General features: G+C 35.3%; 1 protein-coding gene across 1 annotated transcript in view; it reads right to left on the reverse strand.

Moving 5' to 3' along the window:
• LOC150096305 (long-chain-fatty-acid--CoA ligase 5-like) overlaps positions 1 to 18,062 on the reverse strand; it is an 84,072-nt gene extending 66,010 nt beyond the window's left edge. The window contains exon 1 of the mRNA XM_090408938.1: positions 17,589 to 18,062. Within this exon, the coding sequence (XP_090265064.1) occupies positions 17,589 to 17,768 (180 nt within the window). The 5' untranslated portion in view covers positions 17,769 to 18,062. The remainder of the gene's footprint in view (positions 1 to 17,588) is intronic.
• Between the last annotated feature and the right edge of the window lie 4,479 nt (positions 18,063 to 22,541).

Below are 22,541 nucleotides of genomic sequence, written 5' to 3' on the forward strand. Positions count from 1 at the left end.
ACGATTTGTGCGATTTATGCCTTCGTAATTGGAAAGTTTAATTGGGTATTTATTATGTGATTTGTTATTTTATTATTATTTTTTTATTATTATTAGTTTTTTTATTATTATTAGTTTTTTATTATTATTTTTTATTTGGTGCGGGAGCAAGATTTCTATTTTTTTTTCCAACCCATGCTGAATATAAAACGAGTTATTCGATATTTTGAACTGAGATTACAAGTAAACCCCTTGAAGAGCATAATCGTGCTCTTCTCCTGAAGACCAGTATCTCCTACAGGGGACATCTTCCTGTTTAACACCAAAATTCCTTGGAAAGCAGAAGTCAGATACTTTGGTGTACTGCTGGACAAAAGACTAACCTTCAACCACCACATCAAGGACTCGTGTACAAAGGCATCAAAAGCCACCGCCCAGCTCTATCTCCTAATAAACCTCTGTTAATTAGGAGATAGAGAAAAACAGCAGTGCTTTTTTTCTGGCATAACGCACCGGAATGGCGTTCAGGCACCGATTTTTTTTACAGTTTTTTTCAATTTTTCAAAAGTAATTTTTGAAACAATGTTCGCGAAATATTGATGCTCAGCTAACATTCGAAGAGGCGGAAATTAGAAATTTGTCAATCAGACTGCAACTAAATGAAAGAGAAATGATTCGTGGATTTCGTGAATACATTCTCGATAAGACATACCCAGAAAAACTGTTGCGTTTGGTACATGCTCTGAATACCATTCCCATTTCATCAAGTGAATGTGAACGCGGATATTCGCAGATGAATTTAGTTATCACCCCAACAAGAGCTTCGTTGAAGACTACAACAGTTTCGGCACTTTTATTCATCAAACTCGTTCGACCACCTTTAAGACTTTTCGATCCTTCAAAATATGTCGATCTGGGGTTACTTAGAGGACGACATTCGGCCTTAGATATTAAGAGCAAAGAAAGGAATCGAGACGATTTGTTTTTACATTTGATCATGTCTAAAATAAAAAATACTGAACATAAATTATATTTAATTCGTTTATGCGACTCCGTGACAGCAATAGCTGCTTTATATTTCATTTAAATTAAGATTTGAATAATATTTTCTTTAATAAAAAGCTTAACAAGATGTGAGTTCCGGCACCTTTTTTTTCTAGAAAAAAAAAGCACTGATCATATATATGTATAAGGCTCATCGAAAAGTTAGACGCACACTAAAACAACTTGACAAGAACTCCATCCCGATCACGCCTACTTCACCAGCGGAAATTTTGGGCATCATCAAGCACCTCAATAATAAATAAGTTCCAGGCCCTGATGGCATTACAAACAAAGTTCTCAAACTATTACCCCGCAAAGCTATTGTACATCTTACTAACATTATAAATTCAACCCTCAGAATGTAATGTTTTCCTCCCTCTTGGGAAATTGCTGACATTGTTCCAGTTTACAAACCAGGCAAAGATCTCACCTGACCCAAAAGTATAGCCCTATTAGCTTTCTTTCAAAACAAGGAAAAATTGCTGAAAAATTCATCCTCTCCAGACTCCAAGATTCAGTAGATAAGCTAAAAATCAGTCCACAAGAACAATTTGGCTTTCGTCGAAATCATAGCACTATCCAACAAATTTATAGGCTGATTAAACACGTAACCACAGGAGTCAATTGGAAACAACACACCGGTGCTGTATTTCTTGACATCGCAAAGGGTTCTGCAAACACTTTGGCATTACGGACTGCTGTGTAATCCTATCATCTACAACATACCATTGAAGATGTTACAATTAATCAAATCATATCTCACAAATAGAAAGATGCAAGTCAAGATAAATGACACAGTCTGAACCCAACGTCGAGTTTTGGCTGAAGGGTCCTTGTGGAACTCCAGCCAAAACTCGACGGTGGGCTGAGACTGTCATTTATTTTGACTTGCATCTTTCTATTAGTGAGATATGATTTGATTAATTTGAGTAGTTGGCTCCGATTCTATTCTCTATCTACATGGCTGATATTCCACATAATCCCATGTTGTCCATTATGGCCATTTATGCAGATGACAGGGCAATTTAAGGCGGATGAAGTGATCTGGCTTAAATTGCCGTGTCATCTGCATAAATGGCAATAATGAACAACATGGGATTATGTGGGATATCAAAATATACAAGATAGTATTATAAAAGTAGAATGGTTTTCAGACTGAAGAATACAGTTAACTCTTAGAAAAGCGTAGCTATACTCTTCACTAGAAGATTAGCATATCCCAATGGGGACATCGTTCTGTTTAATACCAAAATTCCTTGGCAAACTGAAGGAAATATCTCGGAATATTACTAGACAAAAGATTATGCTTCAACAGCCATATTAGGAACATACAAGAGTGGTATGAAATGTTCTCGGCCTCGAACATAGATGGTAACACGATCGCAAGATTTTTTTTCTAAGTTGGTACATCCGTCATAAGCATCCCTGTGAAATTGCAAGTCATTCTATCAAGTATTTGTTTCATACAGCTCTCTAAAGTAAAATTGTTGTCCTTATCCCTTGAAATGGATAAAATTGAGTATCGTGCGGTTATAAAATTCTTTGTAAAAGAAGGTTTAACGACAAAATAAATTCATTCGAAGTTCATAAAAGTCTATGGTCACTCTTCTACTTCGTTTTGGACAATTAAGAAATGGGCTGCCGAGTTTAAACGTATCCGTACCAGCCTTGAACATGGACATCCACGTGAAGGATGTCCAAAAAAGTGTAACAACCATAAATCTTTGACGAATTGCACGATATGTATTGGATGACCGGCGAGTCAAAGGGCGTGAAATCTCTGAGACTATAGGCATTTCAAAAGAACGTGTAGGATATATTTTGCAAAAGAATTGCAAATGAAAAAAGCTTTGTGCAAGATGAGTGCCGCGCTTTCTCACAGCAGATCAAAAACGCACTCGCATGAAAATCTCTGAACAGTGCTCGGAGCGTTTTAACAAGAATAAAACCGATTTTGTGGGTCGATTTGTTAATATGGGTGAGACTTGGATTCAACAGTACCCACCAGAATCCAAACAGCAATCAAAACAGTGGAAAGAAGCTGGTTGTTCAGAGCTAAAGAAGACAAAGTCAGTTCCATCAGTAGGAAAAGTCATGGCATCGGTGTTTTGATATGCTAAAGACATTTTGTTTATTAATTATCTTGAAATAACGAGGGAATATTATTCCGATCTTTTAACCAGACTAGATGAAAACTTCGTGAGAAAAGACCAGTTTGCAGAAGAAAAAAATCATCTTCCATCAGGACAATGCACCTGCCCACCAAGATGTTTTGGCAATGGGAAAATTAAGGAATCTGCACTGTGAATTGTTGGAACATCCACCTTATTCCCCAGATTTGGCTCACTCTGACGTCTATCTCTTCCCAAAACTAAAACTCTTCCTCGCTGGTCAGCATTTTTCTTCGAATCAAGAGGTGATTGCGGCTGTAGAGGGTATTTTGAAGATCTTACTGAGGACCGCTACAGGGACGAGATAATGGCGCTGGAGCATCGCTGGAATAAATGTATTAGTCTTAAGGGAGATTATGTTGAAAAATAAAAATAATTTTAAAATTATAAATTCGTTTTCTCATTGTTAAGCCGAGAACTTTTCATACCACCCTTGTATGTACAAAAGTATCTAAAGTTATCGTCCAACTGTACCCCTTGATTAACAGACACAGCAAATTAAACACAAGAAACAAACTGCTTCTCTACCAGACGGTGATTCGTCCTATAATTACCTATGCCTCCCCAGCTTGGAGTCATACTTCTAATGTGAATATACTTAAACTGCAACGAGTACCAAACAAAAGTTTACAAATGATACTAAATGCTCCATGGTTCGTCAGAAACATTAAGATTCATCGGGACACAAATATCCCTTATATCTCCTCATTTTTACGCTTTCTAGCAGTAAAGTTATTTTCAAAGACGACTACACCATCCTAATCAAGTGGTACAGCAAACTACAATGAAAAAGGTCTGGATCACTAGAGCAGGATTCCAGATGATATAAAAAAATTAAATAAATATATGAAAAAACGTTATTAATCTACAATACAAGTTTTCAGGTATAAGAATCACATGAAAATATTTAGAACTGATATATATATATACACGTCACAATCGGTGTGATTGAAAGTCATTATAGAACAATACTCATCACGTGCTACCAGTCTATGAATGCAAATGCATCAATTAAGGAAGACTGATGGTTTATGTATAAAATCTTATATTATGATAAATTAAATTATTTTGTAATAAATCTTAATGTGCTCCTCTCTCTGAAATCTCTAGGGCATGTGTCATTGCAAAAGTATTGGAAATTAGCAAGATGATAAAGGATATTCAGGTGAAAATATGAATGCTTCAAAATGGTCATATCATGGGAGTGATTATTCATATTTAAATAGGAAAGTTTTCATTTTTTTCTTTTAATAAATGTGGAATTGCAAAAGAATCTAATCAGCTGAACATATTAAACTATATCGTGTACTTTAAACATTAAACTTCTGCCCTATGAACAATAAAACGGCGTTCTGCTCCTCATTCTCCTCAATCGCGATAGGGTTTGGAGAAGGAAGTACTAAGATCTCCTCTCTTTCTCCCTGAGTAATTGTGGACTTAGACAATAGATGTCTGTGTGGGGGGAGGGGGGGAAACACCGAAAATTACTACTATCAATATATAAAATTTATCAAGTGTGTAACTCTTCCAGCAATCTTTATGTCAGATTACATTTTAGTGAGCTCCATCTGGCGGGGAAAATTTTTCTTAGAAAACTTCAAGATTTTTTTTTTAATTATAGCAAATAAATAGAAACACACATATCCTTAACAAAAACTATATTATTTCTAAAAATCATTAAAAATGATGTATTTTTTTTTATCTGTGTATAGAGTCAATTGTTAAAAATTTGAAAAAAAAATTTTCCGTTAATCACTTGTAGATCATCAAGTATTCAAACAAAGAATCGGTACAATAACCAACTTTGTCATCAGAGTACAACTGAGTAACCTACATTTTTACACTTAAATTATCATTATCATAAAAAAGGAATATCTAATGAAAATGAACGCAACATTGCACACAAAACCATGTACGAAATAGGACCGGTGTGTACACGTTTTATTTTAATGATTACAATCTGCAATATAACAAATAAATTAAATGACCGGAAAACTTTTATTTTTATGCGATAGCTCTTTCTTTTTTCAGTTAACTAAAATGAAAATGCATCTTAAGGTTGTCAACAACTGATAGGACAACTAAAAATATAAAAAAATAACGATAAGAACCTGTAAATGAATACCGATATTCTCATGGTCGCTTCTCAAAAGGTTTCTATGGTTGCCGATAAAGGATACGATAAAAGGAGTACCTTTCTTGTAGGTTCGTTGCCCTCCCTTTCATTAGTAATCCATTCTTAGTAGATACGGAAGCACATCCATCATCAAGGACAACCGCAATGTGTATCACGTCAGGTGAATTAAACGCGAATAAACGTTGAAACCGTAGCGATGAAAATACGGGTGGGTTTTAGTGAAATACGCATGATTTAAAATTAAGAAAGCCACAGACATTTGGCCTCCTTAATTTATTTTTAATTATTATCAGACAAGTTAAAACAACAGATTTTAGCCAGAATTAAGTACATTCTCCCAGAACAGACAGCTGGAAACTTTAAGAAAGAAACTAGAACTACGTCATGCGTACCACACTAATTGTACATAACCAAATGAATAAAACACTTAACTGACGTTTATTTTTCTTTCCTTCCTGATTTACGCTTAGACCCACACTTCACCGTGTAGGCATTCGAAACTAAATCTGACGGAATAGGATATTAATTCCTTATTTCCAAGGTGTCCTATATATGTATGCTGCTTGTGTTCTTGTGATCTGTTTGTCTGTTTAGCGGGACTAACAACTAGAGTTTCCGATTGGGAAAACTCTTCAACTCCGTACGAGACCCGTTAACTGAACATTTGATTAAAATCACCCAAAATGGTTCCTCACATCTCAGACGTGATTTCAACGGTGATCTTTCCAATCACAGAGCTAATCTAAACCAACGGAGGATCTTATTAAATCCTATCCACAAACGAGAAATTGTAAACCGTACAGCATATGATTTTACAACTTTGATGGGATGAGATTGGGAACATTAGAGAGGATCCAGAGACGAGTGACTAAGGCAACATCAGGGCTCTGGAATGTTGGCTACGGAGAGAGGTTGAAGGAATGAATGTGGAGTGCAGAGTTTGGTGGATTTGACGAAAGAGGTGATAAGCTAGAGATGTTAAAGTTGTGAGGGGACTTTATGGGACCATTCTAGAGGAGATTATAAAAATAGTAGAAAGCGAGGGGAGAAGAACCAGAGGCCATCCTGGGAAGTTGTGTAAGAGTGTGGTGAAGCGGGTTGTGAGAAGCAGATTTTTTAAATGGAAAATTACCACTGAATGGAAAGCATTACCAGAATATGCTTTTAATGCAAGGAGTGTTGAGGATTTCGAGATTCAATACGATAAATGCATTATCAAACTCTCGATGAGTCTACTGACGCCATGGAGGGTTTAATAATATATATATATATATATTTTTATCTTGGATGAGATGTGATTTCTCAGCTTTCATCCTCGAAGCTTATTTGTTGGCTTATCTGAAGATGACACCAGTTAGTTATTATTTATTGGTTTGTCGTGTTGGGAAGTTACGAAATCAAACCTATGTTTAATAGGTTTCGCTTCCACTGAAGCCGTTGATTGTGAAATTCGCACATGGCACGCGCACGCACACACACACACACACACACACACACACACACACACACACACACACACACACACACACACACACGCACGCACGCACGCACGCACGCACACACACACACACACGCACACACACACACACACACACACACACACACACACACACACGCACGCACACACGCACACGATAACTTGGAATGTCTTGATGCGTCACTGAAATGGAAGCTTGAACGAATATATTGTGTTTTATTAAGTTTGTATGGTATTTAAGGTGCGTGTTTCTTGTTCATAGTATTCCTTAGATTAGTAGTGTTCCAAAGAGTTCCTTAGAGCTCTTTTCAGGCTATTGTAAATTGTAAGGTTTCTGTATTCAAAAGGTAATTTCTTGATCATGTCTGGGATGCAGAAGTTTCGTGTGGTCTTTCTGAAGTGATTATTGTATTTATATGTGATATAATTTGAGGTCTTGTTATATGGTATGTATTTCTGACTGTCCTGTAGTTGGCATCGAAATAATGTTTGACATTGCAGTGTATATAAAGTCGTTATTTTCTCTTTGTTCCCAAGAGATCAGTTTTATCATTTTGTACTGTAATGATATTAATCTATTTAGTTTGTAGGGTGCATAGAAAGCATACGTTGTTATAGCGCATCTTAGTATATTTTGGTATAGTGCTTTGCATATTAGTGTTTTTAGGTGTGTGGGAAGTATATCTTTTAACCTGTAGAGTTTGCCAGTCATTGTTCGAAGTTTGTTGTGCAGATAGTTTATGTGGCTATTCCAGTTCATATCTGCATAGAAGTAAATTCCAAGGTATCGTATTGTATCAACCTGAGTGATTGTAGTGGTTTTCTGTGTATTTTTTATGTTGGAGAGTGAATGTTGGATGGTTATATATTTGTTATCAACTGGTCGAGTCAGTGGATTTCTGAATATCATTAATTTTGTGTTATCTGAGTTTAGGTGGATGGAGTTTTTGGTGAGCTAGTCTATGAGCAGATTTATGACAGTTTCATATTTGTTTGAGCTATGCTTACGTTATTATGGATGGATATTATTGCTGTATCGTCTGCGTATTGGAAGATCTTACCTTTGAGAGGTAGCTGATTAATATCGTGCGTGTAAATGTTGAATAGAGTTGTGGAGAGTACAGCTCCATGTGGCACTCCACAGGTTACTGGTAGCTCTCTACTTCGGTTTGACCCGATATGTGTGATATGCTTTCTATTTTGAAGGTAGTTTGTAAACCACCTGTGCGGAGGCCCATCTATTCCAACATGCCTCAGCTTCTCTAACAGGTTTGATGTGTGAGTTTATGAAATGCTTTAGTTAGATCAATAAAGACTACCATTGAAATTTTGTTTTTGTCTAAGGCGGTATTAATTATGTTTGTAAAGTCTTCCAAGAGAGATATTGTTCCCTTATTTTTCTGAAAACCATATTGTGTTTTGGGATAATATGAAAGTTCTTTGTATATGCTGTAAGTTTGTTCAATACGATCTACTCCATAATTTGATTGATAATTGGTAATGTTGCTATGAGTCTGTAATTGCTGATTAAATTTCTTTTTCCATGTTTGTATATGGGTGTGATTATGGCAGTCTTTAGCATACTTGGTATTTGTCCTGTTTTAAATGTTTTGTTTATTAATTTTAGTAGGATAGGAATTCTTTCCATGTTTCTTGATATACTTAGGTCTTATACCGTCAATTCCCGGGCCTTTGTTTGGTTTGATTTGATGTATTACAGAGAGAAGTTCTGCTTCTTTTATGGTTGGGAACCATAATGTCTGTTTTGATTGTGGTCCAAGTGGAGGATCACGTTTTGTGATTGGGGAATATTTCTGTGCAGTTCTTGGATGGAGTCTGCAAAGTATTGGGTAAAGTAATTTGCTAGTTGATGGATAGGTTTTGTGTCTTTCATGAAGCTGTGTTTTATGGTTTCAGAAGCGGTAGTGTTGGGAGCACAACACCACCGCTTCTGGTGGTGTTGGGAGCACAATCTAGCAACTCGTTGATCAGATGCCAGGTTTCTTTCACGTTGTTTTGTGCAGAGGTTAATTTGTCTCTGTAGTAGTTTCTTTTTGCATTATTTATTTGTGTTGTAAGGCGATTCCTTGTTATCTTATATTCAGTTTTTAAAGCTGCGTTATTTAGATATCGTTTTAATTCTTTCCATAAAGCGTCTTTTCTGTGTATTTCTAAGATTAAGTTTTGTGTTATCCAAGGATTTTGGGTTGTAATTGAACGAATTCTGACTTTATTTGCAGCTTTATTATATATTTCCTCCAGTGTGAGTTTAATGTTGTTGTATACGATATCTGCTGAGTCTGATGCCATATGATGACCCCACAGATGAAAAGCAACACAAAGCAATAATAGACGAATAAATAGCTTTATGTTGCTTTTCATCTGTGGGGCATTGCATGGATATTGTCTTAGTGTGCAGGTTTAGAGCCGTGAAGTGATGATCTGCTACTTTGCACTTTATGACTGATGCAGTGTAACTGGTTGGTGGTGCTCGAATGTTTATATGATCTAGGCAGGAAGCAGTGATAGTATTTCCGAATATTTCTTCTCTAGTACATGATGTTATTGTTGCTTTTAGGTTATACGTGGGTAGCGTGTCTAGGTATTGTACAGTTGTTCTGGTTATCGTTTGCAATATTCAGGGCCGACGGAAGCAGGCATGCAGAGCATGAGGTGCATGCGGGCGCCGCTACGAAGGGGGCGCCGCCTCCAGGGCAGTTCATAAGTTCATTTTTAAGAAACAAAATTTTTATCATAAAGACAAAAATTTCTTAGAATGATCAATATTAAAATAAATAAGGCCGGATACACCGAATAAAAATAAAAAAAAATTGTATATTGCCGCCTCTTTAATCAGCCGGCTGTAGTAGACACAACAGAATGTTGTGTCTACTGCAGTCTATCTAAAGTGAAACGGTGAACGGTTTTTATGCGCAGAAACAAATTTTCGTACAAAACATTTGTTGCTAGTTAATTAGTCATATAGTACGCATCTCAGTAAGCTACTGACAGTAGCGCAGTGCGGACTATTATTTCGTCTCTGTGTCGTGTTGTGTAATAATTTCTTGTGGGTATAAAATAGAAATCGAATCAAAAATTTAAAAAAAGTTATCCGGTGCACAAAATCGTAAGCGTCATGCTGCTAAAGAAGCAGATATTAAGAAACAAACTGGGGCTCTTAATAAATTTGTTAAAATATTAAAATATTCTGATACAGATTGTAACCAACTCGATACATCAGAAATCAGAGTTGAAGAACCGTGCACATCATACAATTTGCAAGAAAGTACTATTGCAACTATTGAACAAGATAACAAGACGCATGATTCAAGAAAAACAGTTAGGAGAAGATTTAGTTGTAGTTGACCGCGAAACTAACACATTGTTAGTCTCTGTAAATTTAGAAGATCCAGGTGAATGGGGAAATACTGATGAAAAATTACGAATTGTTTTAATTGAAATGGGACCTGTTCAAAAGAAAAATATAATATATCCCAGAGATACATATGGTCGTAAATTTGGCGACACGTATTATAATAGAAAAATGGAAAACGGGGAGCTTGTGCCAAGAACATGGCTCATTTATTCCGAAACTTTAACTTCTGCTTTTTGCTTTTGTTGCAAACTTTTCGCACCTACTGCTTGTAATTTTGCCATAATGTAATTTTTATGTAATTACAGCTTGTAATTTTTACATAATTCAGCACTAAGTGCTGAAATCACATATTCAGCACTAAGTGCTGAATATGTGATTCATTTTCAACATTGCATTTCAATTGCAATTTTCATAATAATACTTTTTTGCATGTATATTTACAACACGTGTTCTTCTAATATTAACAATGAAGATTACACGGAATTTTTGAAAAATGGATAATAATAATATGATAATGTCTCAGATAAATTACATACCTGTGATTATTACAGACATTTTTTGCATGTTTACACATTATGTATAAAAAACAATTTTTCTGTTTTCATCGTACAGAGTATTTACATATTTACAATTAATGCATATTACACTGGATGCTCTGTACATTATACTGTATGCAGTTTAAGGCACATTATTTCTTTTCAATATTTTTTTTAATATCTGTATTTTCATTATCATTATACACCGTACTGACTGTTTTGTTTTACATAATTTGCAGTCTTTGATTATGAGGATTAGGTGTGGATGAGTGGGACGTTTTTAATCCCACCTACTTCAAAGCTTGGGTTAGCTTTTATGAAGAGAGTGGAATTAGCCTTCACTATTTATGTTGTTGTTAATAATAATAATAATAATAATAATAATAATAATAATAATAATAATAATAATAATAGCGTGCTCTACGTGCAAGACTTTTTAAGGAGAAAAAAAGTTGATGTCTTTCTTGAGCAGTAGGGAACTGTAGTCAGCATTCCAAAGATGGAACGAAAGATGGAAATGAGAAACTGGTTTGCTAAATTTGAAACAGAACTGTACATGGATGTTGACTAGCTACTGTTTTCTCCCCACCTTTTTTTAATATATGCTTAGAGTAACTGAAGTCAAGCGAGTGGTATAGCATCCATGAAAGTACCTCCAGAAATGGTATGTCAGAAATAGAACATGCACTGAGAAAATCACTTGGCATGGGGAATGAAAGATTAGATACAGAGTGGTGAATAGAGTGATGAAATTCATCTCCCACCCCAAAACAATCACAAACATCCATGCCTACGGCGGGATTCGAACTCGCAGCATGTTGGTTGGAGATAAGTTGCCACTCCGGCAAATTATCGAGATTACCCTTTTCTGGATAGTATCAAGCAATTTTAGCGTGGTTTTTGATGCATCATGTGAAATGTGAAAACAATAATATTATGGTATTGGGTAGATTTTGGAAGTGAGAAGTATTTTTTTATGGATATCCACGAAAGATTGGTCAATCTCTATAGTACACTAGCACCATCGATAGGCAATAAGCAGCTTGTTCACATTTGTCTTGAAAAGCTGTGGATTGTATTCCAGAGGGCAGCAATGGCAGAGATGAACGAAAATGAGGAAAAACTTGTTCTGTGCGTTTGAATCGAACTGTGAAAAGGCGTTGATTGGCTTCTTCACCTGAGTGGACGGATTTGACAGAGGGTGGGAGTTTTCTTGATGCCAATTCTGTGGCCATAGCAGTATTTATAGAAGACGTATGCTGAATAAATTGAAAGCCTGTGCGAAAGTGAGTGGAGTGTATTAGTGAGACAGGGGTTGTCAATCCATTTAACTGACTCTTTCTGTATACGATCCAGTATTTTTAGGAAGCGCTTAGGGACACCACTCTGAATGTGTGAGCAGTACTCAATAGTAGTGAAGATTTGTGATTTTTACACAGCTCTTAATCGTACTAAGGAGCTAAAGTTAAAGTATCGGCTCCAAGAGATTTTTTTTATATGCAGAGGAGGAAATATTTGTGATATATTTGTTCCAAGAGAGATTTGAGGTTAGAGTTATTGCAAAAGAAAAATCTCATCTTCAATAGAGATTTGGATATTGTCACGGGTAAGATTTGAAAAACAGGATTCTTTTTTGTGGGAAGTAATGCAAAGATGTGTTTTGCTTGCACTAAAGTTAACAAGGTTATCCAAACCACATTGATGAATGTTTTGAAGATGGAATTTAAGTGGTTAAAGTTCTGCAGGGTGTAGTAATTTGTGCTAGGCAAGGTTATCAGATGAGTGCGTCTTTCATCAGCAAAACTGTGAACTGGATTGGCAGTCAGCTGGAATAGATCGTTTATGTATAGAAGGAAGAAGGCGGGAGAAAGAAAAGAGCCTTGTGTGGGGGGGGCAGCAGTTGTACAGAGAGAGAGAATATAAGGGGCCCTTCGCCATCACTCGAAGTGTCAGGGCGCTGCCGAAATAATGGGATCTTTGTGCCGAACTACAGTCAAAACCTTGGGAGTATCAAGAATAACCACTTGAAATTCGCCAAACCTTTACATTATGTTTCTCCAGAGATGGGTGACATAAGTTAGTAGATCCCCTGTTGATCGGCAGTGACAGTTGGGTCTCCTTGGTTGTTTCCATTGCTGTAGAAAGAATTGAGGTGAGAGAAATTAGACGGTAGTTTGAAGGTAAAGATATGTCACCCTTCTAGGAATTAGGTTGTATATGGACTAATTTTTACACTGTAGGATAGATACCTTTAGAACAATTGGAGGAATGCCATCAGGGCCAGGAGACTTTTGGTATCTAAGTTGAGCAATTTTTTTTCTGGTTTCTTTCTGGCGATAGGTCGAACGAGGCATTGCGTATGGAATGGTTGAGGGCCATTTACCATGAAACAGATATGCTATAATTGGAGGCGTAGGAAGCCAGGAGGTTGACTTTTCTGTAGGTGATGATACAATAGTACTTCTGGCTGTAATAGTGGTGGGAGTAAGGTCTTGAGCAGACAATTTTGACTGTTTTTCTTTCTTTTATTATTATTTTTTTTTTTTTTTTGCTTTTACTTCATTTAGCGTACAAAACATTATTAAAATATTTTGTTATGATTAAAATATGCAACAGATACAGATTGAAAACAAATAAAACGACGAATTTTATCATGAAATCGCACATAATTCACATTAAAATGTATGCTGAAATGTATGTAGAAATATTCTAAATGGATACGGTCATAAATGTTTACATTCAAGCCATATCATAAGACTGTAAATAAGCAGTTAAGTTACTTGTAGTCATAATTTTTCGGTAACAAAAAAATAAATAGATATTAATATGCTTCTGATTACAGTAGAAACTTTCTGTGATTATACAACTAAACTACTGTTGTAGTGAGAACTTAGTACTGTATCTGTCTTAGTCGACAATAAACAAACGAAAACTTTATTATATTAGAAATAAATAATAATAAAAAAAAACTAAACACATATTACTGAGTTTATTTCCTTTTATTTCATTAACTTCGACAAATCTGAAAACAGATGTCATTTGAAAATCCTCCAAACACGTGAACATATCCAGAATATTTATTCTAAGGAGATATGTGAATCTCTTTATTTTATTTTATTTTTTAAGCCAGTAGTAATGCCCTTTAAATGGGAATAGTTTTCTAATGTTTCTTCTTGGCCTAAAGGCAACAATAGTTGCTTCATTACGTTTCTGTGACATCACACTTTGGTCTATCTATTGTAAACTCACTTTTCAGGTCTGGTAACTTTTCAGACGCCAGTAGAAATTGTGCGAGAGGAAGGACTGGTGGGAAAGAAACGTGAATCACTTATCTACAAAGCCTATTTCGACTCTGCAAGACTTTTTAAATGTAACTCATGATTTGCTATTTTCTCTAAAATCCTCATTATCTCCGAGTTCAATTTTATACAAGATCCATTATATAAATAAAAAGGTGTTCGATATTATTTTCCTTTTTTTCTCCTTAAATATTTCTATTTTCTCAAGAATGAATTTATATCGTTTCATTTAATTGGTATTTCAATTCTATTTAGTCTTATCTGCAGTTTATTACATAGTATACGGAAATTATTAAAATATTTTATGGAATATACAGAATAAACTGTTTGGTTTAATTTTTTAAATTAATCATTTAAAGTTATTAGATAATTCTCTGCATATCGTTTTTAAAGGAACTAAAGTAGAAGAAGCTGTTTATTTTCTTGAGAAATATATCTTGGCTTCTACTCACTTTGTCTTAACCCTTGAGATCAGGAGAGCCTCTAAATATTATGAAACCTGATATGGTATAAGATAATTTTATATTTTTTTAAACACATCACTGAATGTCTTGGTTAATATCAATACTTCTACCTCTCGAAATGTGAGAATTATGGAATTGTTGTTTTTTTCGTAAAAAAAGCTTTACTTCTAAAAATAATGACAACATCGGGGTATAATAATTGTTTCTTTACTTAAATTTCAACATCTCTCCCACTTGATTCCTTCAAATGCAGTAGCAGGCCACTTTCTGACCTTGGAACAGTACTAACCTAACATGCCTGCGTATTAGGATCACCCCCCCCCTCTCTGACCACTATCACAAGACACTTATAACTATTTTAAAGATAGAAATTGATGCACAAACTAATACTGATTGTTGAAATCATATGATAAATAAATCCAGAGATGTTTTTCAATCAGAGGTCTGACAGGTTTAATTTTAACCGTGTTCTGATTAAAAAGGGGGAAAAATCGATATGTCTTCATTGTAAGAAATGTAATGTAAGAAATTAAATACCTAGGAAAGAAAAAAAGCCGCAAAACAACCATAAATTAAAAAAAAAAAAAAAATCAGTATTCAGAATAATTTTTCACTTAAGTAAGTTTCATGATGCGATAGGTAGCCATGACGTACTCTCAGACCAGAGGTCTATTTCCGGTTTTTGTAAATTATGATAGGTTACTAGAATGATAAGTTAACAGTAAATGTGCTGGGTAGCAGCATTTGTGGTACTGACCTTACCAAATATCTACAAATAAATACTATTTTATTTTAAAGTAAAGCCTCGAAAATACCTATCATTACAAGCATTGGTATCAAGAACCGGCTTGAGGAGCTTTTGAAAGCTAAAATGAGCTTGAAGTTAATTGAAATCCACATATCACCCACTGCCTTCAGACAAAAAAAAAAAAAAAAACACTGTTACCATAAACACAGGATAAGAAATCCTACTGCCAAGAACCACTATATGCTAACCCTTGATATATCATCTTTTACGTGAACCCGAACTGTAAAACCTCTGCTGGTCTGAGAGTACATGCCATGACTATCAATCTCGTTATTGTTATTATAATTATCATTATTATGACACCTCCAAGGAGTTCTTGGACTCATCGAGGGAGGGCACCTACTCTACAACTCTCTTTCTTCACCACTTAATCCACCAACTACAGCGAATCATCATCATCTACACTAACGCCATCCAGTCCCCACCACCATTAGTAGTTTTTGTCTAAATTGCGTGTGTTCTCAAGGTCGATTTGTCTTTTTGCAGAATGAAAAAAAAAAACCGAGTTTCCTTGAGAAAAAACTCCTGCTACCTCCGTATAAGATTGTGAAGTGAAAATAATGTTTAATACTGTTTTAGTTGAGGAAATTTACGGTTCTCTTTCATTCTTAGGAATTTTTATTTCTTATTAAATTAAGGAATCAATAAAGAAATACCAATATTTTCCCCCTTTATTCAGAATCCACCTGATATTATTTAGACTGCGCTAGTACACCAAAAATAAGAGTAAGAAAATATTCTTTAAATGAGTATTTTAAAATTTGAAGTAATTTTCAATGACAGGATCCAGGATCACACATCGATGAGGACGCACGTCCAAGATACAAATGTCTCAGTCATACAAAAATATTGTAGGTTCCTTATCCTTATAAGGACTGGCTTAAAGGGGCCAAGCAAGAATGCTTTTCATCTTCCCCGTTATCTGTAGAGGACAGTGTAGGGATAAGGTGTTATTGAGCTATTAAAGCTCTGATCATGGCAGGAGGGTAACATCAATAGCCGAGCCTCAGTTAGAACTTCATTGGCTACAGCATTGCCATCCATTACCCTCCAAGGGTATTGGATTGATTGAATCAATCACCGCATCTCACGGTCGATTGATCCAATACTGTACGTCCTTATAAGGACTGGCTTAAAGGGGCGAAGCAAAAATGCTTTTCATCTTCCCCGTTATCTGTAAAGGACAGTGTAGGGATAAGGTGTTATTGAGCTATTAAAGCTCTGATCATGGCAGGAGGGTAACAGCAATAGCCGAGCCTCAGTTAGAGCTTCATTAGCTACAGCATTGCCATCCAAGGGTATTGGATTCATACTGTAGGTTATATAGTCCTTATAAGGACTGGCTTAAAGGGGCGAAGCAAGATTGCTTTTCATATTCCCCGTTGTCTGTAGAGGACAGTGTAAGGATAAGGTGTTATTGAGCTAGAAAGCTCTGATCATGGCAAGAGGGTAACAGCAATTGCCGAGCCTCAGTAAGAATTTCATTGACTACGGCATTGCCATCCATTACCCTCCCTGGGTACCAATTTTAGTCGCCTCGTACGACATGCATTATGCATTAGCCACATTGGTGCTATTCTTAACCCGGCAACCACACGGGGTATACTGTAGGTTCCTTATAGTCCTTATATAATATAATATAATAAGGACTGGCTTAAAGGGGCGAAGCAAGAATGCTTTTCATAGTCCCCGTTATCTGTAGAGGACAGTGTAGGGATAAGGTGTTATTGAGCTATTAAAGCTCTGATCATGGCAGGAGGGTAACAGCAATAGCCGAGCCTCAGTTAGAACTTCATTGGCTACAGCATTGCGATCCATTACCCTCCAAAGGTATTGATCCATCTAAACCATACTGGAGGTTTAATTCAATGTTATTTATTTATATTTAGGCTATTTTTATTTACAATTACTGTATAAATATTAAACTAGATTTTTAAACATATAATTGTTCAAATACCTAATAATTTTAAAATCTATTTTATTTTTATTCGTTCATTTTAGTTTTATGTTTATCTATTATTTTAATAGCAAGTGTATAAAACAAAATAATTTTGTCTATATATAAGCCGAGCTAAATGTAAACAGCTGAGTAACGAATATTTCAACAGCTGCGTAGGATTCATCACGTGATCTAGTTAGGAACCCAGTGAGCTTCACGTGTAGTTCCGTTTAGCGGATTTCCACCCAACAAAACAAACATTACGTTACTCACAATATCTTCAGTTGAATTACTTTAGACGGTTTTTAATTAAAAATCAAAACTCTTTTAAAAAATACATTCAACAAAAGTGACTTACCGGTAATAAAACCGATTGATTTTGTGGATGCACGTAAACAACATGACGAACATTAGCTGTCAATGAAATTCGACAAGAAGATGGCAATAGAAATCCAAGCGAACTCTGCCTTCCCTTCGGACCGCGAAACAAGCCCGTAACAACCAGGCCCAGCCGAGACGTGCACAATTTTACTAACATGAAGCTGTCCGAAGAGAGGGAATCGAGATGGGTAGGAAAGGGGGATACAAGAGGTAATACCAAAACTCAATGGCACACAAAACAGCAGCTACTGGCCACTAGTTGCTCTCGCATTGTAGTAAAACTGTTAGAGTGTGTTTGTGGCGGCGCTCACAGATCAGCTGGTAACTTATCGTAGCCTACTTTTCCCATCGCTCGCTCATAAACAACTTTTTCAAACATGGCGTACCGAAGCTAAGCAGTCAGAGACGTCCTTGACGGGAAGCAGTCATTTGACGCTTTCGTTCAATTGTGTCGTGATAGCTAATATTTGGATATTAATAATTTCTGCCGTGATGAACCTTTGACCTTGGAGAAATCGGAATGCAAGTTTCTCCCTCCTTAAAAAAATGGAAACAATTATACTTTGTGGAAGATACACATACGTCAAACGTAATGTGTGTGTGCGTGCGTGCCTGCTCGTGCGATTCACTAGCCCGGATTGTTTGCGTCTCTTTGAAATTTCAAATGCATTTGGAGTTAAATGTTCACATGGGAACTTTTCCGTAAGTTTCCCATAGGTCGGAAGTTATTTCGGACGGGAAAATGACCTTGTAATACAGTTTCTATTCGAATCTTGTGCTTCCAAAGGGTGAAGGTTCGCTGCAGGAAATGACCAAGGCCTTAGGAAAGCAATGAAAATCACTGCGATAAATTTACTGAAGCGTTTGCAATCGATTGTAACTTGTTGCTGTTAGGTCGCTAAATGGATTGTTGATTACGAATGTAAACTGGGATTCAGAATATTGATCCTAAATTAATATTTATCATTGTTGAAAAGAAAAATTTGGACCCATAATAGGTTAGAAATGACATTCACCAATGAAATCATACTTAAGTAATTCAACGAAACAAACTGAACGTTTTTTTTTTTTTAGTTTTTTTTTTATCTACTTTGGCGTTTGATTAGTTTCATTTAGTAGTACTAGTTCTCAAAAGTCACGATAATATTTTAATTAGAGTCAACGTATTACGTTTGTTTCTTTCTGTTGACTAAAATCCCTTGCTTTTGCTTTTGCTTTGGTGTAATGTTCATTGGAAAAAAAAAAGTTCCTACTAAAATAGAGAGCCAAAAGGCTAAACTTTGGCGATGAAAAATTATTCAAATTAAGTGGATATTGAATCCAACATTATTTCAAAACCGAATATAGAAACTACAAGAGTTTCCTGTTGAATATAGAAACTATAAAAGTTTCGACGGATCCAAGCGTAAGCAAACCTTTCATGACAGGGGCAACTCGTAGTAAAGGTGAGGTAAGCTCTGATCACTATCCTTAGTGTTTCCTATCATGTAAAACACATCTCCTAGGGGATGTATGATGTTATACATTATAGGGGTCACTACCCAGACCGGTTTCGACCTTTGTTGAGGTCTCATCAGTGAGTAGGCAGACTCAAAATGTAAATACTCAGGTTGTAGTGATGCAGAGTTCCACCCAGCCAATATGCGCTAAGCGAAATGTCTTAAAACGGGGATATTTCGTCTCTCTAGGTCTGAATCGTAATATAAATGTGTTGAAAGCACAATAACTCTGATATTAAGATGTTAAAATTCAATCGCAATTTTTCATATATGTAATAATAATAATAATAATGAGTCCTTGAATTTCCTAGAGGTGTCACGTAATAATAATAATAAACAGCAAATTTTAGAACTACATAATTAATTCTTAAAGCAAGATCTGTAAGTTATACCATTGATTGTCAAGCGCATGCGTGGCACGCGCTACTTTTATTATTGTTAATTTATGACTCTCGTTCACAGGTTGCTTTGTGTTGTTGGAATTAGTGGGCGAATAACATTAACAGTTTCATTTAATGAAGACGCACGGTTGCTAAGTGCACCAGAACGCTTAGATCTGAGACAGCAAGGTTCTTTCACTTCTTATTTCCGGCGTTGCGAGATTATCTGTGATGGCCTAGTTATGTGTCACGGCTCGTAAACGTGCCTTATCTCATGGTTATTACGAATTCTGAAGCGCTGTCGTGGATAATGTGAACCGTCGAACCTTTGGTGTAAAGTAAAAGTTACAGTTATCTATTCTCGGAGAAAATGAAATTATTTATTTGTCGTTAATGGCAGGCGACGACGAGAATTTAATTTGAAATTTCTTTATGATGGGTTTCTACGTTGCGATAGGGTCAAGCATAAAACTCTGCTTTATATCAGTGTTGGAAGTAAAATGAATACATTTTATTTCGGTATAAAAATGTTGAATTTAGTAAATTATATTTACAATTCTGTAAAATTGTAAATATAATAATCGAAATGAATTTCGGTTAGAATTGTCCAATTTAAAGAAAATCATCTTAAACTAAAAACGTCGTGCAAATTATTGTGACTTGCATCTCACTATGAAAATTTGTAGCGTCTTCCTTTTCAATTAAATATACTTTTGATGTTAAAGATGGGTAAAACAAACAAAAAATTATTTTAAAAAATTGTAAAACTGAACTGAAATTTACACTGAAGGTTTAAACACCTTTTATTATTTTTAATTGAAAATACAGTAAAATTCAGTTATACGATTAAGATTGTGCTGCCATCTTTCTCCAAATGAATGAATTAAACCAGGAAACAAAACAAACGCAATACAAGTTGATTTTTAGCTAGAGATCTGATAACAATGAACAGTAATGAATACTGAGACCAAAGTTTCGTTTATTAATTCTATTGAAACAAGTGTACTTTGCTTGTAAATTACGCAAAAAAAAAAAAAAAATAGTATCTGTTGCAAGGAAAATTATTCGAAGTAAGAAAATAAGTTTTTTGAAAGAATAATCTGAACTTTAAAATATAAAGTTTATTTAATCAGATTATTGATTAAATATAAAACAATCCACTCCCTTTTTTTAAAAAAAAAAAAGAAAACAAAGAAAAGTCCTTTTTATTTTAAACTGACAAATTCCACTGCTTTAATTCATTCAAAGGGAAAACTTTTATAGCATAAATATAAAAAGTTCACTTAAAAAAGAAAGAAATTATTTTACATCGTAATTCTTATTTCCTACTTTGATTAGCACATTTTAAAACTGGTAATCCTTGCACTATATTAAAACTAAGGAAAGAAAACATTTTTAACAAAATAGTTTATAATAAAATAATTATGAATCAATCAAATAAATTCAAATAGAGGTGATAAGAACAATGGGGTTAAAGATAGTAAAATTTTAATGATGATGATAATTATAATAATAATAAGTTCTTGACTTTTATTACCCAAAGTGAGTAGGCGAGGCTGTTTAGTCCTAATATTTTGAAGATTGGTAAACACTCTTATCCCTTAGCCATCACATTAGAGCAGTGGTTCCCAACCTTTTTCCACTTGTGTACCCCTTTTAAACCCATTTCTATAAATTGTACCCATTGTTTTTAAAATAACTGTTTTTAAATATTGACATTTATTGTTCCATAACTAACGTTTGCATTTTGTTTACTTTACTTGTTTTTCCGCCATTACTGATTATTTTTCGTGTAACCCTGAACAGCCAGCACATATCCCTAGGGGTACGCGTAGCACCGGTTGGGAACTGATGCATTAGAGTAGTGACCAAAGGGGTTAGTGACCAAGAGATGTAAGCAATTGTCTAACATAATCTCCTCCCCGAAGCCTATTAAAAATCATTGATAGCCTTGAGCCCACTGTCTGATGAACAAGAATGAAGACTGGCTGCCCATCCGTTCTGCTTCATTAATGTAACGTACCAAAATGATGACTTACACTACTTTTTTTTGGAAGAATTTTATTTTCATAGGTTTCGGAACAGTGAGATAACTCAGGAACTCTTACTGTTGTGACCAAACATAGCAGTTTTCAAAGTCATGTCATGCTTTCAATAATTTCAATAGAATGTTTCTATTATCACAACTACAAAAAGTCATTAATATTTGTAGGATAGACAATGTGTGAATATGAAGCACTGTATGAAATTGAAGAAAGGTTATTGGGATGATTGTGATTTTTCATCAAACAACTACCACTTATGTAAATTATAAAGAGTTTTGAATTTCTTGAAAGATCTCTCCCGTCAATCTCCATTTAGTACATTATCCATGTAACGGATTCTCTATATCTCGAATGATAAAAAAAAAAAAAAATCGCTAACGCCCTTTTTTCCTCAAAGGCTAGATTGTTTTAGCCTTATCTAACTTTTGAAGACTGAGGAATAAGTTCAGTTTCCACGGTAGCCAATCAGAGATAGATGGCCCAAGACTATCACTATTTATACATGGCATCTGGCGAAGAGAGGTGATTGACAAGTTCTGCCATCTCATGGATCCTAATCCTAACCGTATGAAACCCACACTATTTACTGTCTGAAATAATGTGGGTTCTTCGATCGATTTTCTTGAATTTATGGGAGGACAAAAACGAATTTCCGTGAAGAAAATCATGTCGACTAAGACATTTTTTGTAGCTTTAGTCGACTTCACTCCACTTCCACTTCCACTGAGCTACACAGGTTTCTATCGAATGATACCAACTTGAAACTTGGAGAACTCAGCAGCAGCCTTGTAGGTGGATAAAGCAAAAGAGAATTTTGTATTACAGTGCCATGTCAAATGACTGAAGATTATACACATTTTCCTGGTTAATTTATCCATGGCATCATTTTTCAAGGTTGCATTACTGGGTAATAGTTTCTAAGAATATAATAGCCAAATGTTAAAGGGTAAGCCAGAACAGGGAAGAAGACAAAGTCACCCAAAATATGCCTTTTCGTTTGCAAATA

This window comes from Typopeltis vanoorti, chromosome 19 (assembly GCF_054136105.1).
Source record: "Typopeltis vanoorti isolate ZY-2024b chromosome 19, IOZ_Tvanoo_1.0, whole genome shotgun sequence".
Classification (NCBI taxonomy): domain Eukaryota; kingdom Metazoa; phylum Arthropoda; class Arachnida; order Uropygi; family Thelyphonidae; genus Typopeltis; species Typopeltis vanoorti.